Here is a 17,186-nt window from a genome sequence, read left to right on the forward strand (position 1 = left end):
CTTGTTGGGAATGGTCTGGAGCAGACGATAAGGAAGTTGAGGGATATCACTGAAACCCTACATTTTTGTAAACACTAGAAGGCCTCATTATTTCAGTCTAGGACATGATGATGGTTTCAAGGATGGGGGTTGTGTTGGGGTTGGTGGGGTAGAGGTGAGCAACACGTAAACTGGATCTATATTGCTTCCTTACGTTTTGTGGAATCATGTGTTAATATAAAATACATTAAGTAAATTAATCAAAGAGGAATGGAGGCTGAACACAGGAGAAAGGCTCTGAAATTCACAGAGCGCAGGCACAACAGTGTCAGGCTTAAGTCTGATGTCTCGGAGCCACTCACCGGCTTCTCCATACGTTTCACAGATCAGCTGTGCTGCGGTGTCCAGGCAGAGCCTGATACGTGCCACTCCTTGCAGATACTCTATGGAGGACTCTCTAGGGGCCTGCTCCTGCATCTCCTGGTGGTAACTCATCAGGAAGCGTCCATCCTCCCTCAGTTGATTCACTTTTGTTCCTTAATGAAGGCACCTGTCTTCTCATACATAGCATCCTGCAGGCCACAGAACATTCAAAATACTTTAAGCTGGTTACATTTGAGAGTTCACAGCTAGAGTGTAAGTGTTTGAAATTAAGCTTCGTGAATGGATAACTTTTGATCCACCTAAAAAGTTACTAGCTTAAAAGGAAGAGTTGGAAGCATGGCATTCACAGCTTTCAGCGATATCTGCACATCAGTGCCATTCTTTATCATCCGCTAGGCCAGTCCAAAATCAATAGGTTATTACTGTATTTATTATTTGAATTTAGGTCACACCGTTTCAGTAGTAACTCAAGGTGAATTACATTCGGGTATGCTAAGTATTTCCCTGTCCCTGGAGTGCTTACAATCTAAGTCTGTACCTGAGGAAATGGACAATTAAGTGACTTGCCCACAATCACAGGGAATAGCAGTGGATTTGAACCTGACTTGACTTTGCTGGTTGTTAGCTCTGTGCTATAACCAGTAGGCTACTCTTCCAATCCTATCAACCAGCAGGTGGAGACAGAGACTAACTTGTGATCTCTGCTCTATATAGGGCAACGTGCAGCCCCTGCTCATCAGTATTTCTCTGTCTCCAGCAGGCAATGCTGGACCTACCATGCAACAGGATGGTGTGGTGCTGCTTCTGGACCGAACTGACCTTCTCCGAATAGACAGAAATCCAGAATACAGCTGTGTGTGGCTGAAATTCATGGGAATACCTAGGTCTCTCACCTTTGCTTGTGGACCAAAACTTCTCTTTTTAACTCCCTCCTGGCCTCAAAAGATAACATACACAGAGAGCTCTGCTGGTCCAGAGGATATCTGCCCATGACAATCCTGTCGGCTTGAAGGGGGAGAGCATACTGGCAAGCATAGGGCCTAATGTAGCAGGAGGAAGCTTCAATTGCCAGCCTGATGTTGCAGCCTACTTCCCATCACACCAGGAGCGGCGCTGAAAGGGAGCCTGGGGTCAGTAGGAAGAGAGTGTGCCAGTGTGATAGTGAAGCACAGGAGGGACTGGAAACCTCAATGGACTGCACCAACTGCTCTTACTGCTGTGGTGGCCATGGGACAATCAGACCTTGTGGCACCACAGGTGCAGGCATAATCGAAGGCAGTGGAGAGGCTACTTACTGATTTCCAGAGTTCTTGGCTGCATCCTCACAGGGCTTTATGGACCCCACCGAGAACCGGGGAACAACAGCTATTTTGGGACCTGCTTCTTCAGTCTCTCAGGGGGGAAGTTATCAAAATTAAGATGGGTTATTTTACCACAAGTTGGGCTATTTTAGCATAGGGCCTTTCATATGATGAAACCCTGTGCTAAAAAAGAAAGCTTGTGGTAAAATAACATGACTTAATGGTAACCCACATTGATAACTCCCCCCCCCCCCCTTTAGGGTACTTTCTACATAGGAAGAATCAGAATTTGATGCACAACCATTTTTATCGCCCATTAGTTCAGGACTGGGCTGGTAAATAAGGAAGGAAAATTTTGTTCTTGCCTGCTAATTTTCTTTCCTTGAGTCCTACCAGACCAATTTGGAGTGCTGCTCTAAGGTGTTGGGTGTGTTGGGGGGGGGGGGGAGAACAGATGCTATTCTGGCTCCCTAAGGTCTGCAGTTGGAACTCTGCATTCCCTCTTTCTGGAAACTGTGTGTGTGGGGGGGGGGGGGCGGGCGTTTTGCTCTTTCTTTGCTTTGTTACAGAAACACTGATGAGCAGGAGCTATATAGGGCAGAGCTCACAAGTCATTTGTTTTCATGTACTGGTTGACGGGCATAACCCATTGGTTCTGGACTGGTCTGAAATTAGCAGGCGAGACCAAATATTTCTTCCAGTCACCACCTGGTTAAAAGAAATCAGTTGACAGCAGATATACACTTTGCTTTTTTTTCCCCTCCATTTTACTTAGTCTGTATGCCGAGTATTATTTTAATTTTTATCATAATTTGTATTTTAATTTAGTTTTATTGCATTTTAGTTTGACTTATGTCTTGCATTTTTTTTTTATGTGTATGTTCTAGTTGTAACCCACATTGATCACTGGAAAATAGCAGGCTATAAATGTTGAAAATCACTATTAAAATAAAAATGAAGTAAAGATAAATGGATATCTAACTGGCTGTGTGAAGGGAGTTCAACACCTGGATCTCATCTGGAAGAACTAGTTAAATATAAACTTATCTTTTATCAATCCCCTGAATAATTAGTCCCACATTCCACTACAAACTACTTACCTGGACATGCACAAAATCCTCCACAGGCCTCAAATGTCACTGAAAAACTCCTGGAATTAACACTAAGGAAAAGTTATGTCATACCTGATAACTTTCTTTCCTTTAGTCCTATCAGACCAGTCCAGACCAATGGGCTATGTCCAGTGGATGGAGACAGAGAATAAAAGTATTTCTTTGTGAGTTGCCCCTTAAAGGTATTGTGCAGCCGTAGCAAGTTCAGTATTTCAAATAGCCGAGCAGTGGTGCTCATGTTCACAGTGTCGGAAAGACCAATAGTTTTGACATCCAACATGCCATACTCAGCCAATCCAGAAAACTCGAAAGAGCATGGAAAAAAAAAATAAAAGACGAACACACGCTTAACGCCTGGAAACACACACAAAGAAAATACAAATACGCAATAAGACAGGCCAAAAGAACATATTACAGAACCAAAATAGGACCAGACTATAAAGAAACAAACGAAACTATACCAACTCATTAAACTGCTAGACACCACCTTGGTCACCTCAACAAACCCAGACATCCCATCTGCAGACAAACTAGCTAATTATAAATGTACGCAAAACACTCCCCCTCAGCAATACCGATATCGAAAACTTCATCAACACCATGGACCCAACCCCTGGAGAATACCCAATGGACCAAATCTGGACAAACTTCGCACCCCTCACTACCGAAACAGTCACCCATGCGATCTATAAGGGCTCCAGTGCAAACTGGATACATGCCCCAGCTACCTAGTAAAATCCGCCCCCGACCGCTTCATAGCGGACCTCACCATCCCACCTAAACTACCTGCTCCAACAAGGCTTCTTCCCCAAGGAAAATGGCTACATCCTACTCACTCCAATTCCAAAAGACACTAAGAAAAAAAGCAAGCGAAATCACCAATTACCGCCCAGTTGCATCCATCCCACTAGCTGTCAAACTGTTGGAAAGCATGGTAACCAAGCAATTCGGTGACTACATAAACAAATTCTCAGTCTTACACGAACTACAATCAGGATTTCGCCCCCTCCATAGCACTGAAACAGTACTCACTCTCCTAGCCAAATTCAAGCAGGAAATAACAGGAAAAAAGCATTCTTCTCCTTCAATTCGACATGATAAATCATAATCTATAATAAAACTCACCCTCAAAGTTCTGAAGACAACGTTCTGAAGTCACTCAGTCACTCACTGAAGGGTTCATGGATTCATGGTGGTGAAGCCACAACACTGACCATGTCTCTCAGCCCGGCCCTCGCATGACGGACCAATCAGAAAAAACACACTCAACATTCTGAAAAACAAAGGACCATCACAACACTGTTCCCAGGCAACACTAGGCAACGTAAGACGGACCAATCAGAGGAAACTACGTGACAATAAGGGAGGAGCATTCCCCAGCAGAATGGCTCATTATCTGGGCAGCACGGAGAGCACAAAACCACCGCTGGAACGAGAGAAGAATATTCCAGCTGTGGGTATGTGCAAAAATAGACCGTGGGGGGGGGGGGGGGGGGGGGGGGGGGGAGAAATTTTTTAAATGCCTAATGCCAATACTGAAGAGTGCCAGAGGGCCTATAGCACAGACTATATTTGGGATCGCTTGACATGGAGTCAGAGGAGCCGGAAAACAACGTGCCCGTCACCATCTGGGACATGGGCGAACAGGACAACTTGCTGACCTGAACATGTATACTCTGGAGGAAAGGAGGAACAGGGGTGATATGATACAGACGTTCAAATATTTGAAAGGTATTAATCCGCAAACGAATCTTTTCCGGAGATGGGAAGGCGGTAGAACGAGAGGACATGAAATGAGATTGAAGGGGGGCAGACTCAGGAAAGATGTCAGGAAGTATTTCTTCACAGAGAGGGTGGTGAACGCTTGGAATGGAACGCATAAAGGAATCCTGTGCAGAAGGAATGGATCCACAGAAGCTTAGCTGAAATTGGGTGGCGGGGGGAAGAGGGGTTGGTGGTTGAGAGGCTAGGATGGGGGAGGGCAGACTTATATGGGGTCTGTGCCGGAGCCGGTGATGGGAGGCGGGACTGGTGGTTGGGAGGCGGGAAATACTGCTGGACAGACTTATACGGTCTGTGCCCTGAAAAAGACAGGTACAAATCAAGGTAAGGTATACACATATGAGTTTATCGTGGGCAGACTAGATGGACCGTGCAGGTCTTTTTCTGCCGTCATCTACTATGTTACTATGACAAGCTGCGGCCCAGCTGGAAGGATTACCCGTGACCCAGCCAGCAGCAAACAGCGACCAAGGAAGGGGGAGGAGTACTCCTTCCCTGCCTAGGAATCGCTGGAGACTGGCTGCCAAACTAACAAAACAACCGCACACCGACGCACCACCGCCAACATTCGAAAGGCATCCACTCTTTCTTCAACAGAAATGCAAACTAATAATACAAAACAAACAAAGAATACATGGTTTCTCAGGCGGCTGCAGGTAACTCCCCACCCCCTTCCTCTTTTGCCGAAGCGGCCAAGGACGTGCCCAACCATTCCCAGCCTCAGGCAAGCTGTCTCCCACCTCGGGGATTCCCCGAGCACCCGGGAAAAAGACGGCGCTGATTCCTGCAGCGCATAAATGTTCCAGCATTCCCCTGCAGCCGTCAAAAACCTGCACACACACCGCACCCTCACACACAAAATAACTCTGTGACACACACACACACAAAAAAACCACATGCTAGCGCCCGTTTCATTGGTTTCGGAAACGGGCCTTTTTTACTAGTATACTACTTAACACTCCTAGAATACTTTGGTATTGGGGGAAATGTACTTAGCTGGATCAAGGGTTTCCTAACCAAGAGAACATATCAAGTAAAATCAAACTCAAACATATCACCCTGGAGCGCCGAATGCGAAGTACCACAAGGATCACCACTATCACCGATCCTCTTCAATCTAATGACGACACCACTAGCCAAATCCTTATCCAACCAAGGCCTCAACCCTTTCATCTATGCAGATGACATCATGATATACACATACCTTACAAACACGACCCAACAGAAATCTCCAATAAAATCAAGCCCAGCCTAAACATCATGGACTCCTGGGCAAATGCATTTCAACTAAAACTCAATACAGATAAAACACACTGTCTTCATCCTCTCATCCCAACACAATACAAACAAACCCATGAAAATAAAAAACACCCCTGACTTCACCCTCCCTATCTCAGGCAGCCTGAAAATCCTCGGTGTCACTATCGACCGTAACCTTAACTCCACGATAAAGAAAATGTTCCACTCAATGTGGAAACTCAAACGCGTGAAACTATTCTTCCCGAGGGACACAGTTCGTAACTTGATACAATCAATGGTACTAAGCCACGCAGACTACTGCAATGGAATTTATGCGGGATGCAAAGAACTCAAAGAAACTACAAACCGCTCAAAACACAGCAGTCAGACTTATATTTGGAAAAGCGCGATTCGCAAGCGCCAAAGCCCTCTGAGGAAAACTACACTGGCTACCAATCAAAGAACATATTACTTTCAAAATCTGCACCCTGGTCCATAAAATTATCTATGGAGAAGCCCCAAACTACATGACAGACCTCATAGACTTACCTACAAGAAACACAACCAGATCAGCACGAACATACCTAAATCTCCACTACCCAAACTGCAAAAGGACTCAAATACACATCCAGCTTCTGCTACATCAGCGCACAACTTTGGAACGCACTACCAAAAGCCGTGAAAACAACGTACGACCACCTAAACTTCCGGAAATCACTAAAAACCAACCTGTTCAAAAAGGCATACCCCATCGACCCAACCTAAATGCCTAAACCTTGCAACTAACATAGCAAAGCCAGAACCGACACTGCACAGCTCTTCCTCTCTACGATTCCCCAATGTGTCTACAACACATGAACCTTTATAACCTTATATGACCACAATAACTCTATGTAGTTGGCGAACGCCTCTACAGAACTATGTAAGCCACATTGAGCCTGCAAATAGGTGGGAAAATGTGAGATACAAATGTAACAAATAAATAAATAAAATGCCATGTGTACAGAAACAGACACATACTCTACCTATGTGCAACCTATTGATTGCATCAGGAGCTATAAATCATGTGTAGAGAAACAGATATACACTCTACTGACGTGCAGCACATTAACTACATCAGGCGTCGTAAGCCAAGACGTACAATAGGAAAAGTTAAAAGGAAAAGGGAGGTGCAAGGATAATTTGCTTGATGCTGGACCTGCCTCTTCTGGCCAAGCAGGAGGGGGCTGTATATAGTTAACCGGTTCAGTTGCAGAATTGAGGGTGAACCCTAAAACTCCAGCCACAGCAAGAAGAGCTGAGAGGTGCAGTCTGGAGACCAATCGGGACGCTCGAGTCTGGAAGAAAACGGAAGGAAGGAAGCTGTAGAACATCAAAGAACCTGTAGAAACCTCGAAAGAGAGGAGATGACTGGAGCTGTGAAAGTCGAGAGAGGTCCACAGCCTGTGCAAATACCTGTGCTGAGGAAGTGTTGCCTGCTAATTGGAGGGTCCTTTCCCTGGGTTCTAATTTCTTGGCTGTAGGCTGTGCCCTATGGAGATCCTTCAGGAGAAGCTCAGGAAGTATCTTGGTAGCCTAAAGCTACATGTGTGTTCTCAAGCTGGCACATTGCCTTTTAGTTTTCTTATTTTGTTCCTGGGGAATGCATTGCCTTCAGCATATCTCTGGTTTCAGGCTAATATTGTTGTCAGGCTTGCAAAACGTGTTCTGTTTTTCTCTTAGAATTATAGTCCCACCCGCTCTGCTGACCCTTTTTTGATTTTTCAGATGTTTTTTTTTCGATTTCATGCTCCGTTTTTGCGCCTCCTGACTCAGCAACATGTCCGCATGTCAGCAGAAGATCTGCCTATCTTTTTGCATCATGCGTTGGTTGAGTCCGTGCCTGACTCAGTAGCTTACCTGCATGTCGGTAAAGGATATAGCAACATATTTTGGCGGACACTATGGTCACTCTTTAGTTGCAATGTAACCCAACAGTATGCATGAGAGCACCATTGCTTGGCTAGTCAAAATACTGAGCATTCTGGTAGGACTAAAGGAAAGAAAATTACCAGGTAAGACAATTTCTCCATCTTAAATTTAGGTGCCCGTATTTCTACCAACCACAGATCTGGTGTAACTACAGCTGCCCTGAGAGACTGGAATGTGTATAACTTATTCATAAGTTGTGTGCATAATGGGGAGTCCAGCTGTGTGCAATCCCCCCTCCCCCCCGGGTGCTTATGCATACTCTTATAGAATAGTGCTTAAGACGCTTATATGTGCATTTTTTATGCATATGTGCGCAGAGGTGTGTGCAACCACAGGAGCCCCACTTCCAGAACTGCCCTTTAACAGATCACAGGAACCCTCACATCTCATTCAGATGTTCCCTCCTTAAGAATAGGAACCATATTTTCACTGTACCTCCAGACAGCTGACAAAAAGCATGTAAACTTCGGTCATATCCTCCTGGCTGAGACACGTTGATTTCTCTATGTCAGATAAATACGTTTGTATGTACTCTCTCACATCCTCAAAGCTAAAGAGAGAGAAACCATATAATCACCGTACGTTACAGAAAGTGACCCCTCTCACCTCAGCAGGTCAAACAGTGCATGTCAGGAGTACAGTCTAAAGAGAAGGAAGCGGCAGGTTAGGGTGAAGAGATCAAGCTTGGGGGTGAGTTGGGGCTGGGGAGGTGGCAAGAGGATGTGAAACACATGCCAAATAAACAGTGTAAGTAGACACAACCCCCCCCACCCCAAGGTTTCAATACCTGTACTTCAGCAATAATTTGAGCACTACAGAGCGAATAACTGGACTCTTATCCACAGAGTCATCGAAAGGAGACAATGATTTTGTGCGGCTTGTCCGACCTGAAATAAAGGAAAAATATGAAGGGAGACAGGCATCTGACATCAGGTGTGGAGAGACCCCAGTGAATGGTGAGAGAAGACAAAAAAAAAAAAAAAAAAAAAAAAGACCCCAAACAGTGAAGGTCCCCCAAGGGAACCCCAGATCCTAGAACTAAGGAGCCAAACCCGGCACACCCACAAACCCCAGAGAAGGGTTGCACAGCACACCTACCTCTGCTGGGAGACTGAGAAATACTGAGTACGTCAGCGTTGCACAGTCCCTCATATAGGAAGCACTGTTCAATAATTCTGTCTCCCTCTGGTGGTAGAAGTGCATATTACCCACTAGTCGGGAATGGTCTGGAGAAGATAAGAAAGACTCACTTTGCTCCAGGGCTTTGCACAGCTCCTTGTTCAGGAAGAGCAGGGAGAGGAGCAGAAGGATGACTTGCTTGTCTGGAGGAACACTGTCCTTGAAACACATGCTGGACACTAGATCGATGAAGAAACCATCACACAACTTTCGGAAGACAGAATACTTCTCTAGAGCAGCGCTGTGGAAGGAAGAGTACAGCAGATGTGAGTCAGGTTTACCATTTTTCTTCTCAAGTATTTATGATATACTAGTAAAAAAGGCCCGTTTCTGACACAAATGAAACGGGCGCTAGCAAGGTTTCCCTTGGAGTGTGTATGTTTGGGAGAGTGTATGTGAGAGTGACTGTTTGAGAGTCAGAGTGAAAGTGTGAGTGTGTGAGAGAGAGAGTGAGTCTGGGTGTGAGTGTGTTTGTGAGAGAGTGTCAAGCTCATTTTCAAAGCACTTAGCCTCCCAAAGTTCCATAGAAACCTATGGAACTTAGCCTCCCAAAGTGCTTTGAAAATATGCCTCTGTGTGTGTGAGAATGAGTGTGTGCAAGTGTGTATGTGAGACACAGTGTGAGAGAGAGTGTGTGTGTGTGGGCGAGAGAGAGAGTGTGTGTGAGACACAGATTCTCTGTGAGAGTGAGTGTATGAGACCAAGCGAGTGTGTGAGTGACTGTGTGGCACATAGAGAGTGAATGTGATACAGTGTGAGACAGAGTGTGTGAGAGTGAGAGTCAGAAAGACATTGTATATGAGAGAGAGAGTGTGAGTCGTGCCCTCCCAATCCATGGCCATCTGTCCCCTGCCCCCTCCATTCATCCTTTTCCAGCAATTCCCCTATCTCCCTGAGTCCTGCCCTTCCAATCCATGTCCATCCATGCTCCTCTGTCACCTGGCCCCTCCATTCATCCCTATCCAGCATTTCCCCTCTCTGCCTGAGGCCTGCCCTGCAATCCATATCCATCCATGCCCATCTGTCCCCTCCATTCATCCCTATCCAGCAATTTCCCTCTCCCTGAGTCCTGCCCTTCCAATCCATGCCCATCCATGCTCCTCTGTCACCTGGCCCCTCCATTTTTTCCCTTTCCAGCATTTCCCCTCTCTGCCTGAGGCCTGCCCTGCAATCCATATCCACCCATGCTCATCTGTCCCCTCCATTCATCCCTATCCAGCAATTCCCCTCTCCCTCCCTTCCAATCCATGTCCATCCATGCTCCTCTGTCACCTGGCCCCTCCATTTTTCCCTATCCAGCATTTCCCCTCTCTACCTGAGGCCTGCCCTGCAATCCATATCCATCCATGCCCATCTGTCCCCTCCATTCATCCCTATCCAGCAATTTCCCTCTCCCTGAGTCCTGCCCTTCCAATCCATGCCCATCCATGCTCATCTGTCACCTGGCCCCTCCATTTTTCCCTATCCAGCAATTCCCCTCTCTCCCTGAGCCCTGCCCTCCCAATCCATGCCCATCCATGCTCCTCTGTCCCCTGCCCCCTCCATTCTTCCTTTTCCTGTAATTCCCCTCTCTTCCTTCCATGACCCCCCCCCCCCCTCGCATCCATGCTCCTCTCTGTCCCATGTCCCAGCCTGGCCCGCCCTCTTCTCCCCCCCCCTCTTCGCATCCATGCTGTCGTTTTTCCCCTGCCCTCCTACTCCCAGTGTTCAACTTTGCTGCCCACCCTCTTCTATCCCCCCAACATCCCTTTTCTTTTTTTTTTTTTTTAATTTACCTCCGTGGTGGCGGTTCCTGCAGCGCAGCGTCAGGGAAGGAGGCGGCGTTTCCGACGTCTAGCCTTCCCTTCGCTGTGTTCCGCCTTCTTCTGACGTCATCATTGACGTCAGAAGAGGGCGGAACACAGCGAAGGGAAGGCTAGAGACGTCGGGAGCGCCGCCTCCTTCCCTGACGCTGCGCTGTCGGAACCGCCACCACAGAGGTAAATCTAATATACTAAAACGCACCGTGCGTGGGTGCGATCAGTTTGTTTTTTTTTCTGCCCTCGCGATCCGTGTGTTTTCCCCGCCCTCGACGTCATGACGTTTGACGCGAGGGCGGGGCAGAGACGGCTGGGTGGCTTCACACCACGAACGCCACGAACCCTTCAGGGAGTGTTTTAGTGACTTCAGAACGTTGTCCTCATAAGAACGGTCACGGTGCGTTTTATTATATTAGATTAGATACCTCCAGTTGGTTCATAATTAACAAGTGTTTCCCCTGGGGGATTTCTATATAAAACTACACAATGCCGAATTTGTTATAATCCCCCCCACAGTACAGAATTTACAATTCCTCATCATCCATGCCAGATCAGTCCAGATGAATGAGTATTTCTCTGGCTCCAGCAGATGGTACAGATATGCAGCCTGGTGTAGCAACAGTGGGTAGGCCACTCACAGGAAAAGTGGCCTTTTTCACTAGTTTTTAAATATTGTGCACAGAAATGTGTGTGAATTTCTCTCCGATTTCCATGCATTTCTAAGATTCTGGGAGGTCGTTGAGCTCCCTGAGGACAGTTACAGAAAAGTGGGTTTGGGATGGGTGTGAGGGAGGGTTGTACCTGAGCTCTCGACAGACGACAGCACTGTAGTCGTCTGGAAGGGCAGTTCTGCAGTAGGGGCAAATCATTCGTGCCGGTATCAGCCAGGGCTGGATGCAAGCTTTACAGCACATGTGGTCACAGGGTAGCAGAACCGGCTCATCTGGGCTGCACAGACAGATTGGACACTCCTGGAGACGCTTCCTGCAAGAGACATGCAGACATGTCAGTCTGTCACCTTCCCAGGGCTTTGAGAGACCTGAACCACCTCCTGCAGCTCAGACATGTATAAAAGCAGCTCACACATGAAAAAAAAAAACAAAACAGCTCTTAATCAGATAAAATGAAGGGGGGGGGGGGGGGACTTGAAATTTTCCATGCACAATCCCAGAAGAGCTTCTAGCAACAGCTGAATGATGCTCCATTTTACCTGCAGAACACTGCATTGGCGTTGTTCTTACAGTCACGTAGCACCTCTATCAAAGCAGTGAAAGGTCCCAGACTCTTTAAATCGGCATCTGCTTCAAGGACCTAGAAATCGAGACTCAAAATCAGAACATTGCATTGGTTTTTCTCTACACAAAGTGGATTCAACACATTTCACTCTTCCTGTCCTGCTGCTTTGAAAGGAGATCCCCCTCCCACCCCAGTGTCTGCCTGTTCCATCATAAGTGGGTTGGGCAGGGCCTCTGATGCGAGACCCTTCCTTTTTTTTTTTCCAATTTCTGCCCGTCCTGGCAGGGCAGTACTCACCTTGCCCATTCTTCTGGTGTTCTGCTTAACCAGACTGTAGAGTGCTGGATTCTGGGACCCCACACCAAGCAGCACATGCTCCACAAAGAGGGCCATGGAAAAGATGCGATTCCACTGGGCCCTGCACAGCGAAGACAGAGGCGAGAGCTTACAAACACAAACTCATCATCGTCACCACACCAGCCTATGAAAGCCTAATACAGCACCAACAAACATCAGAACCAGCCTCTGAAAGCTTAATTCAGCACCAAACATCAGAATCAGCCTCTGAAAGCCTGATTTACATAGTAACATAGTAGATGACGGCAGAAAAAAAAAAAAACCTGTACGGTCCATCCAGTCTGCCCAAATTTAGCAGTGGCAGAGCTTCTCCAAGCACGATTACTAGTTAACAGGACTGAGAAAGAGCGGCAGGTTAAACACGTCGTCACAATACTCACTTGACTTGTTGAAACCACCGCCGACAACCACGAGCTCTGCCCTGTGTGTAGCTCTCGGTGCAGAGGAGCTCAATGGGCATCTGAAGGTTCTTCACTTGGCATAGCCAAGCCTTGGGCGAAGGCTGCAACAGCTGAGTCTCCAGCAGCTCTGTGCTGGCCACGGCAGCAAACACATCCAAAGACTGAAAAAACACACGTGGAGTGTGTGTCAGCAGAGTAGGACAGACTACAAAAAGTAGGGTAGCACAAACCCACACATAGCCCTCCCCGATGAGACCATGCCAGTATTTTCGTGGGATGTTCTCATTTTATGCATATGTCCCTTGTACCGACAACTTAGTTGACTTCCAGTAGAGCATAGAATTGAGTACAAGTTAATATCTTTAGTTTTTAAGGTTTTGAATAACAAAGTTTCTGTGGAGTGGAGGAGTAGCCTAGTGGTTAGTGCAGTGGACTTTGATCCTGGGGAACTGGATTCGATTCCCACTGCAGCTCCTTCTGACTCTGGGCAAGTCACTTAACCCTCCATTGCCCCTGGTACAAAATAAGTACCTGAATATATGTAAACCACCTTGGATGTAGTTGCAAAAACCTCAGAAAGGCTGTATGTCAAGTCCCAGTTCCCTTTCCCTATTTGTAGATTCTACATGGAATGTTGCTACTATTTGAGATTCTACATGGAATGTTGCTACTATTTGAGATTCTGTTGCTACTATTTGAGATTCTACATGGAATGTTGCTACTATTTGAGATTCTGTTGCTACTATTTGAGATTCTACATGGAACGTTGCTACTATTTGAGATTCTGTTGCTACTATTTGAGATTCTACATGGAACGTTGCAAGTGGAGGAGCTGCCTACTGATAAGCGCAGCGGACTTTGATCCTGGGTTTGATTCCCACTGCAGTTCATTGTGACCTTGGGAAAGTCACTTAACTCTCCACTGCCCCGGGTACAAAGTACCCATATATACTATGTAAATCGCTTTGAATGTAGTTACAAAAAAAAACAAAGAAAGGCGGTATATCAAGTCCCATTTCCCTTTCCCTCTCTCATTGCAGCAGGTTTGGATTTGTATCAAACCTGCCCTGGATATGAGATCAGTAAGTAAGGCTCTGTTGAAGGTTCCAACTTTTTCATTAGTACATCTTGAAGAATATCGATCAGATATTTTTACTGTAAAAGGTGCACAAATTAGAGTTGAAGAAGATACACAGTCTTGATCTTTAAAAAAAAAATTATTTCTCTGTTTATTACCCTCCTCTCACCTACCAACACCCATCCTGTTAGAATATCAATGATATGCTTTGATGTCCCCATGCATACCTCCAACCCACCCCCATCTTCCCACCCTGTCAGACTGTCATAGTAATGCTTGAATGTTTTCACTTATATACACTGTCAGCTAGCACATTTGCTTATTTCCGATCTGAGGAAGAAGGGCAACCTTCGAAAGCTAATCAAGAAATGTATTAAGTTATGTCCAATAAAAAAGGTATCATCTTATTTTCTTTTCCATGTTTATTTTGTTTGATTTCTATAGATTCTACATGGAATGTTGCTATTCCACTAGCAACATTCCATGTAGAAGTCGGCCCTTGTAGATCACCAATGTGGCCGCGCAGGCTTCTACATGGAATGTTGCTAGTGGAATAGCAACATTCCATGTAGAATCTCCAATAGTAGCAACATTCCATGTAGAATCTCCAATGGTATCTATTTTACTGTCATAGTAATGCTTGAATGTTTTCACTTATATACACTGTCAGCTAGCACATTTGCTTATTTCCCATCTGAGGAAGAAGGGCGACCTTCGAAAGCTAATCAAGAAATGTATTAAGTTATGTCCAATAAAAAAGGTGTCATCTTATTTTCTTTTCCATGTTTTATTTTGTTTGATTTCTATTGATAACCTAAAAAAAAAAAACGAACTGAAGACCCTTAATTATAAAGGCTTACGGAGGAGTATAATGGAACTGGTGGTGTCCTGTACACTTTATTCTGAATCGGAGAAGAGGAATGCTTATTTTAGGGGAGAAGGAGCGTCACATGCTTTAGGGACAAAGGCATTTCTCAATAGAAGAGAATGCACTCCAGAATACCTTCAGTGAAAATGTTGAAAAGGCAGGCTGGAAGGGATGGATGCCCTTTGGATACACTGGTGAGTCCCGAGTAGTGGCGTGGCCCTGCATGGGAAGATATTTGCTGGTTGTCCTTTAGCACTTCCAGCCAGAACCGAACCAAACAACTTTAATGAAGCCTCCTTGCTCAAAGCCCACCTCTTCGATGTCGCCTTTGGCACATAACCATTACACCTCCATTGAGGAAATCTAGACTACCCCAACTTGACATTTTGTCCTTTAGATTGTAAGCTCCTTTGAGCAGGGACTGTCCTTCTATGTTAAATTGTACAGCGCTGCGTAACCCTAGTGGCGCTTTAGAAATGTCAAGTAGTAGTAGTAGTAGTTAAGGGTTTATATGAAAATCTTTAACCTTGTGATGATGAGAGAGGGGAGAAAAATTTTTCTCAGGTCACTTCACTAGCTTCCGATCAGATACCGCATACAGTTCAAGCTTCTCCTTCTTACCTACAAACGCACTCAGTCTGCAGCCCCTCATTACCTCTCTACCCTCATTTCCCCTTACGTTCCCACCCGAAACCTCTGCTCACAGGACAAATCCCTCCTCTCAGTACCCTTCTCCACCACCGCCAACTCCAGGCTCCACCCTTTCTGCCTCGCCTCACCCTATGCTTGGAATAAACTTCCTGAGCCCTTACGCCAAGCCCCCTCCCTAGCCATCTTCAAATCCTTGCTCAAAGCCCACCTCTTCAATGTTGCCTTCGGCACCTAACCTTTATACCTATTCAGGAAATCTAGACTACCCCAATCTGACTGCCCCTATTTGACTGACTGTACATTTGTCCTTTAGATTGTAAGCTCCTTTGAGCAGGGACTGTCCTTCTATGTTAAATTGTACAGCGCTGCGTAACCCTAGTAGCGCTTTAGAAATGTCAAGTAGTAGTAGTAGTATATGTTGGAGTTGGATGGACTTATTTTGTATGATTTTGTAGGTTATCTGCTGAGCATTATTCAGATCAGACAATCTTGATCTACATTCAACGCAGCAGTCCACATACCCAGACCTGCAATCCACAGTGTGGAGAGACAAACTTTAAAAAGTGTTCTTCCCTGTTAGTCTGGCACTGGAAGTAAGGGGGTGTATCGGAACACTTTGGACCCAATTCAATAAAGCTTTTAACTTCCCATCAACACAGAAGGGGTGAAAAGCCTCGGTAAATCAGGCCTTTTGGTGCCCCACCCTAGAATGATTTGCATTCCATGCTAAAACCCCCATCTGCAACGACTTTTGTACTCTGTAACCCGGAAATGGCAACCACCATTACGGCAAACGTAAGCCACATTGAGCCTGCAAATCGGTGGGAAAATGTGGGATACAATGCTACAAAATAAATAAATCAATCAATCTGTGAGAACCATAATATGGAGAGACCACCTCCTGCAAGAACCCTACCATCTCATGCTGCGACTGCGCCAGCAGCTCTTCAATCCTCAGGGTCAGCGACTCCAGCACACGCGGGCTGACAGCCAGGATACGGGAGAAATTCTGCAGCCGGTGCCTGAACTGGTGGTAGCCAATGTGGACCCAGGGTAACGGGAGAGGCTGCTGTTCTTCCTCCTCCCTGCTCAGCTCTTCTACACACGATAACAGAGCCATCTGTAGAAACTAGAAGGTGAAAGAAACTGGGCTAAGAAGCAATGAAAACGCTACTTGTGACCTCCAGCTGTAGACCAATTTGCATTCCTCTATAACATCAGCAAAATTCGCCCCTTCCTCTCCGAGCACACCACCCGAACTCTCATCCACTCTCTCATTACCTCTCGCCTGGACTACTGCAACCTACTCCTGACCGGCCTCCCACGTAGCCATCTACTCCCCCTTCAGTCCATCCAGAACTCTGCCGCACGTCTTATCTTCCGCCTTAACCGATATACTCATATCACCCCTCTCCTCAAGTCACTTCACTGGCTCCCAATCAGATACCGCATACAGTTCAAGCTTCTCTTACTCACCTACAAATGCACTCGATCTGCGGCCCATCCGTACCTCTCTACCCTCATCTCCCCTTACGTCCCTACCCGTAACCTCCGCTCTCAAGACAAATCCCTCCTTTCAGTACCCTTCTCCACCACCTCCAACTCCAGGCTCCGTCCCTTCTGTCTCGCCTCACCCCATGCCTGGAACAAACTCCCTGAGCCCATACGCCGTGCCCCCTCCCTACCCATCTTCAAATCAATGCTCAAAGCCCACCTCTTCAATGTCGCCTTCGGCACCTAATCACTACACCTCTTCTCAGAAAACATATCTACCCCAACTTGACATTTCGTCCTTTAGATTGTAAGCTCTTCTGAGCAGGGACCGTCCTTATTGTAATTTGTACAGCGC

At 46.2% G+C, this 17,186-nt stretch overlaps 1 protein-coding gene across 1 annotated transcript in view; it reads right to left on the reverse strand.

The window, feature by feature from the left end:
* The window catches only part of RNF213 (ring finger protein 213), a 250,730-nt gene that overhangs the window by 34,535 nt on the left and 199,009 nt on the right, over nt 1–17,186 (reverse strand). The window contains 10 exon segments of the mRNA XM_030206876.1: nt 342–512; nt 515–551; nt 8,204–8,318; nt 8,556–8,655; nt 9,019–9,188; nt 11,548–11,730; nt 11,957–12,057; nt 12,280–12,400; nt 12,720–12,901; nt 16,254–16,466. Coding sequence (XP_030062736.1) covers nt 342–512; nt 515–551; nt 8,204–8,318; nt 8,556–8,655; nt 9,019–9,188; nt 11,548–11,730; nt 11,957–12,057; nt 12,280–12,400; nt 12,720–12,901; nt 16,254–16,466 — 1,393 coding nt within the window.

The sequence above is a fragment of the Microcaecilia unicolor genome, chromosome 6, assembly GCF_901765095.1.
Source record: "Microcaecilia unicolor chromosome 6, aMicUni1.1, whole genome shotgun sequence".
Classification (NCBI taxonomy): domain Eukaryota; kingdom Metazoa; phylum Chordata; class Amphibia; order Gymnophiona; family Siphonopidae; genus Microcaecilia; species Microcaecilia unicolor.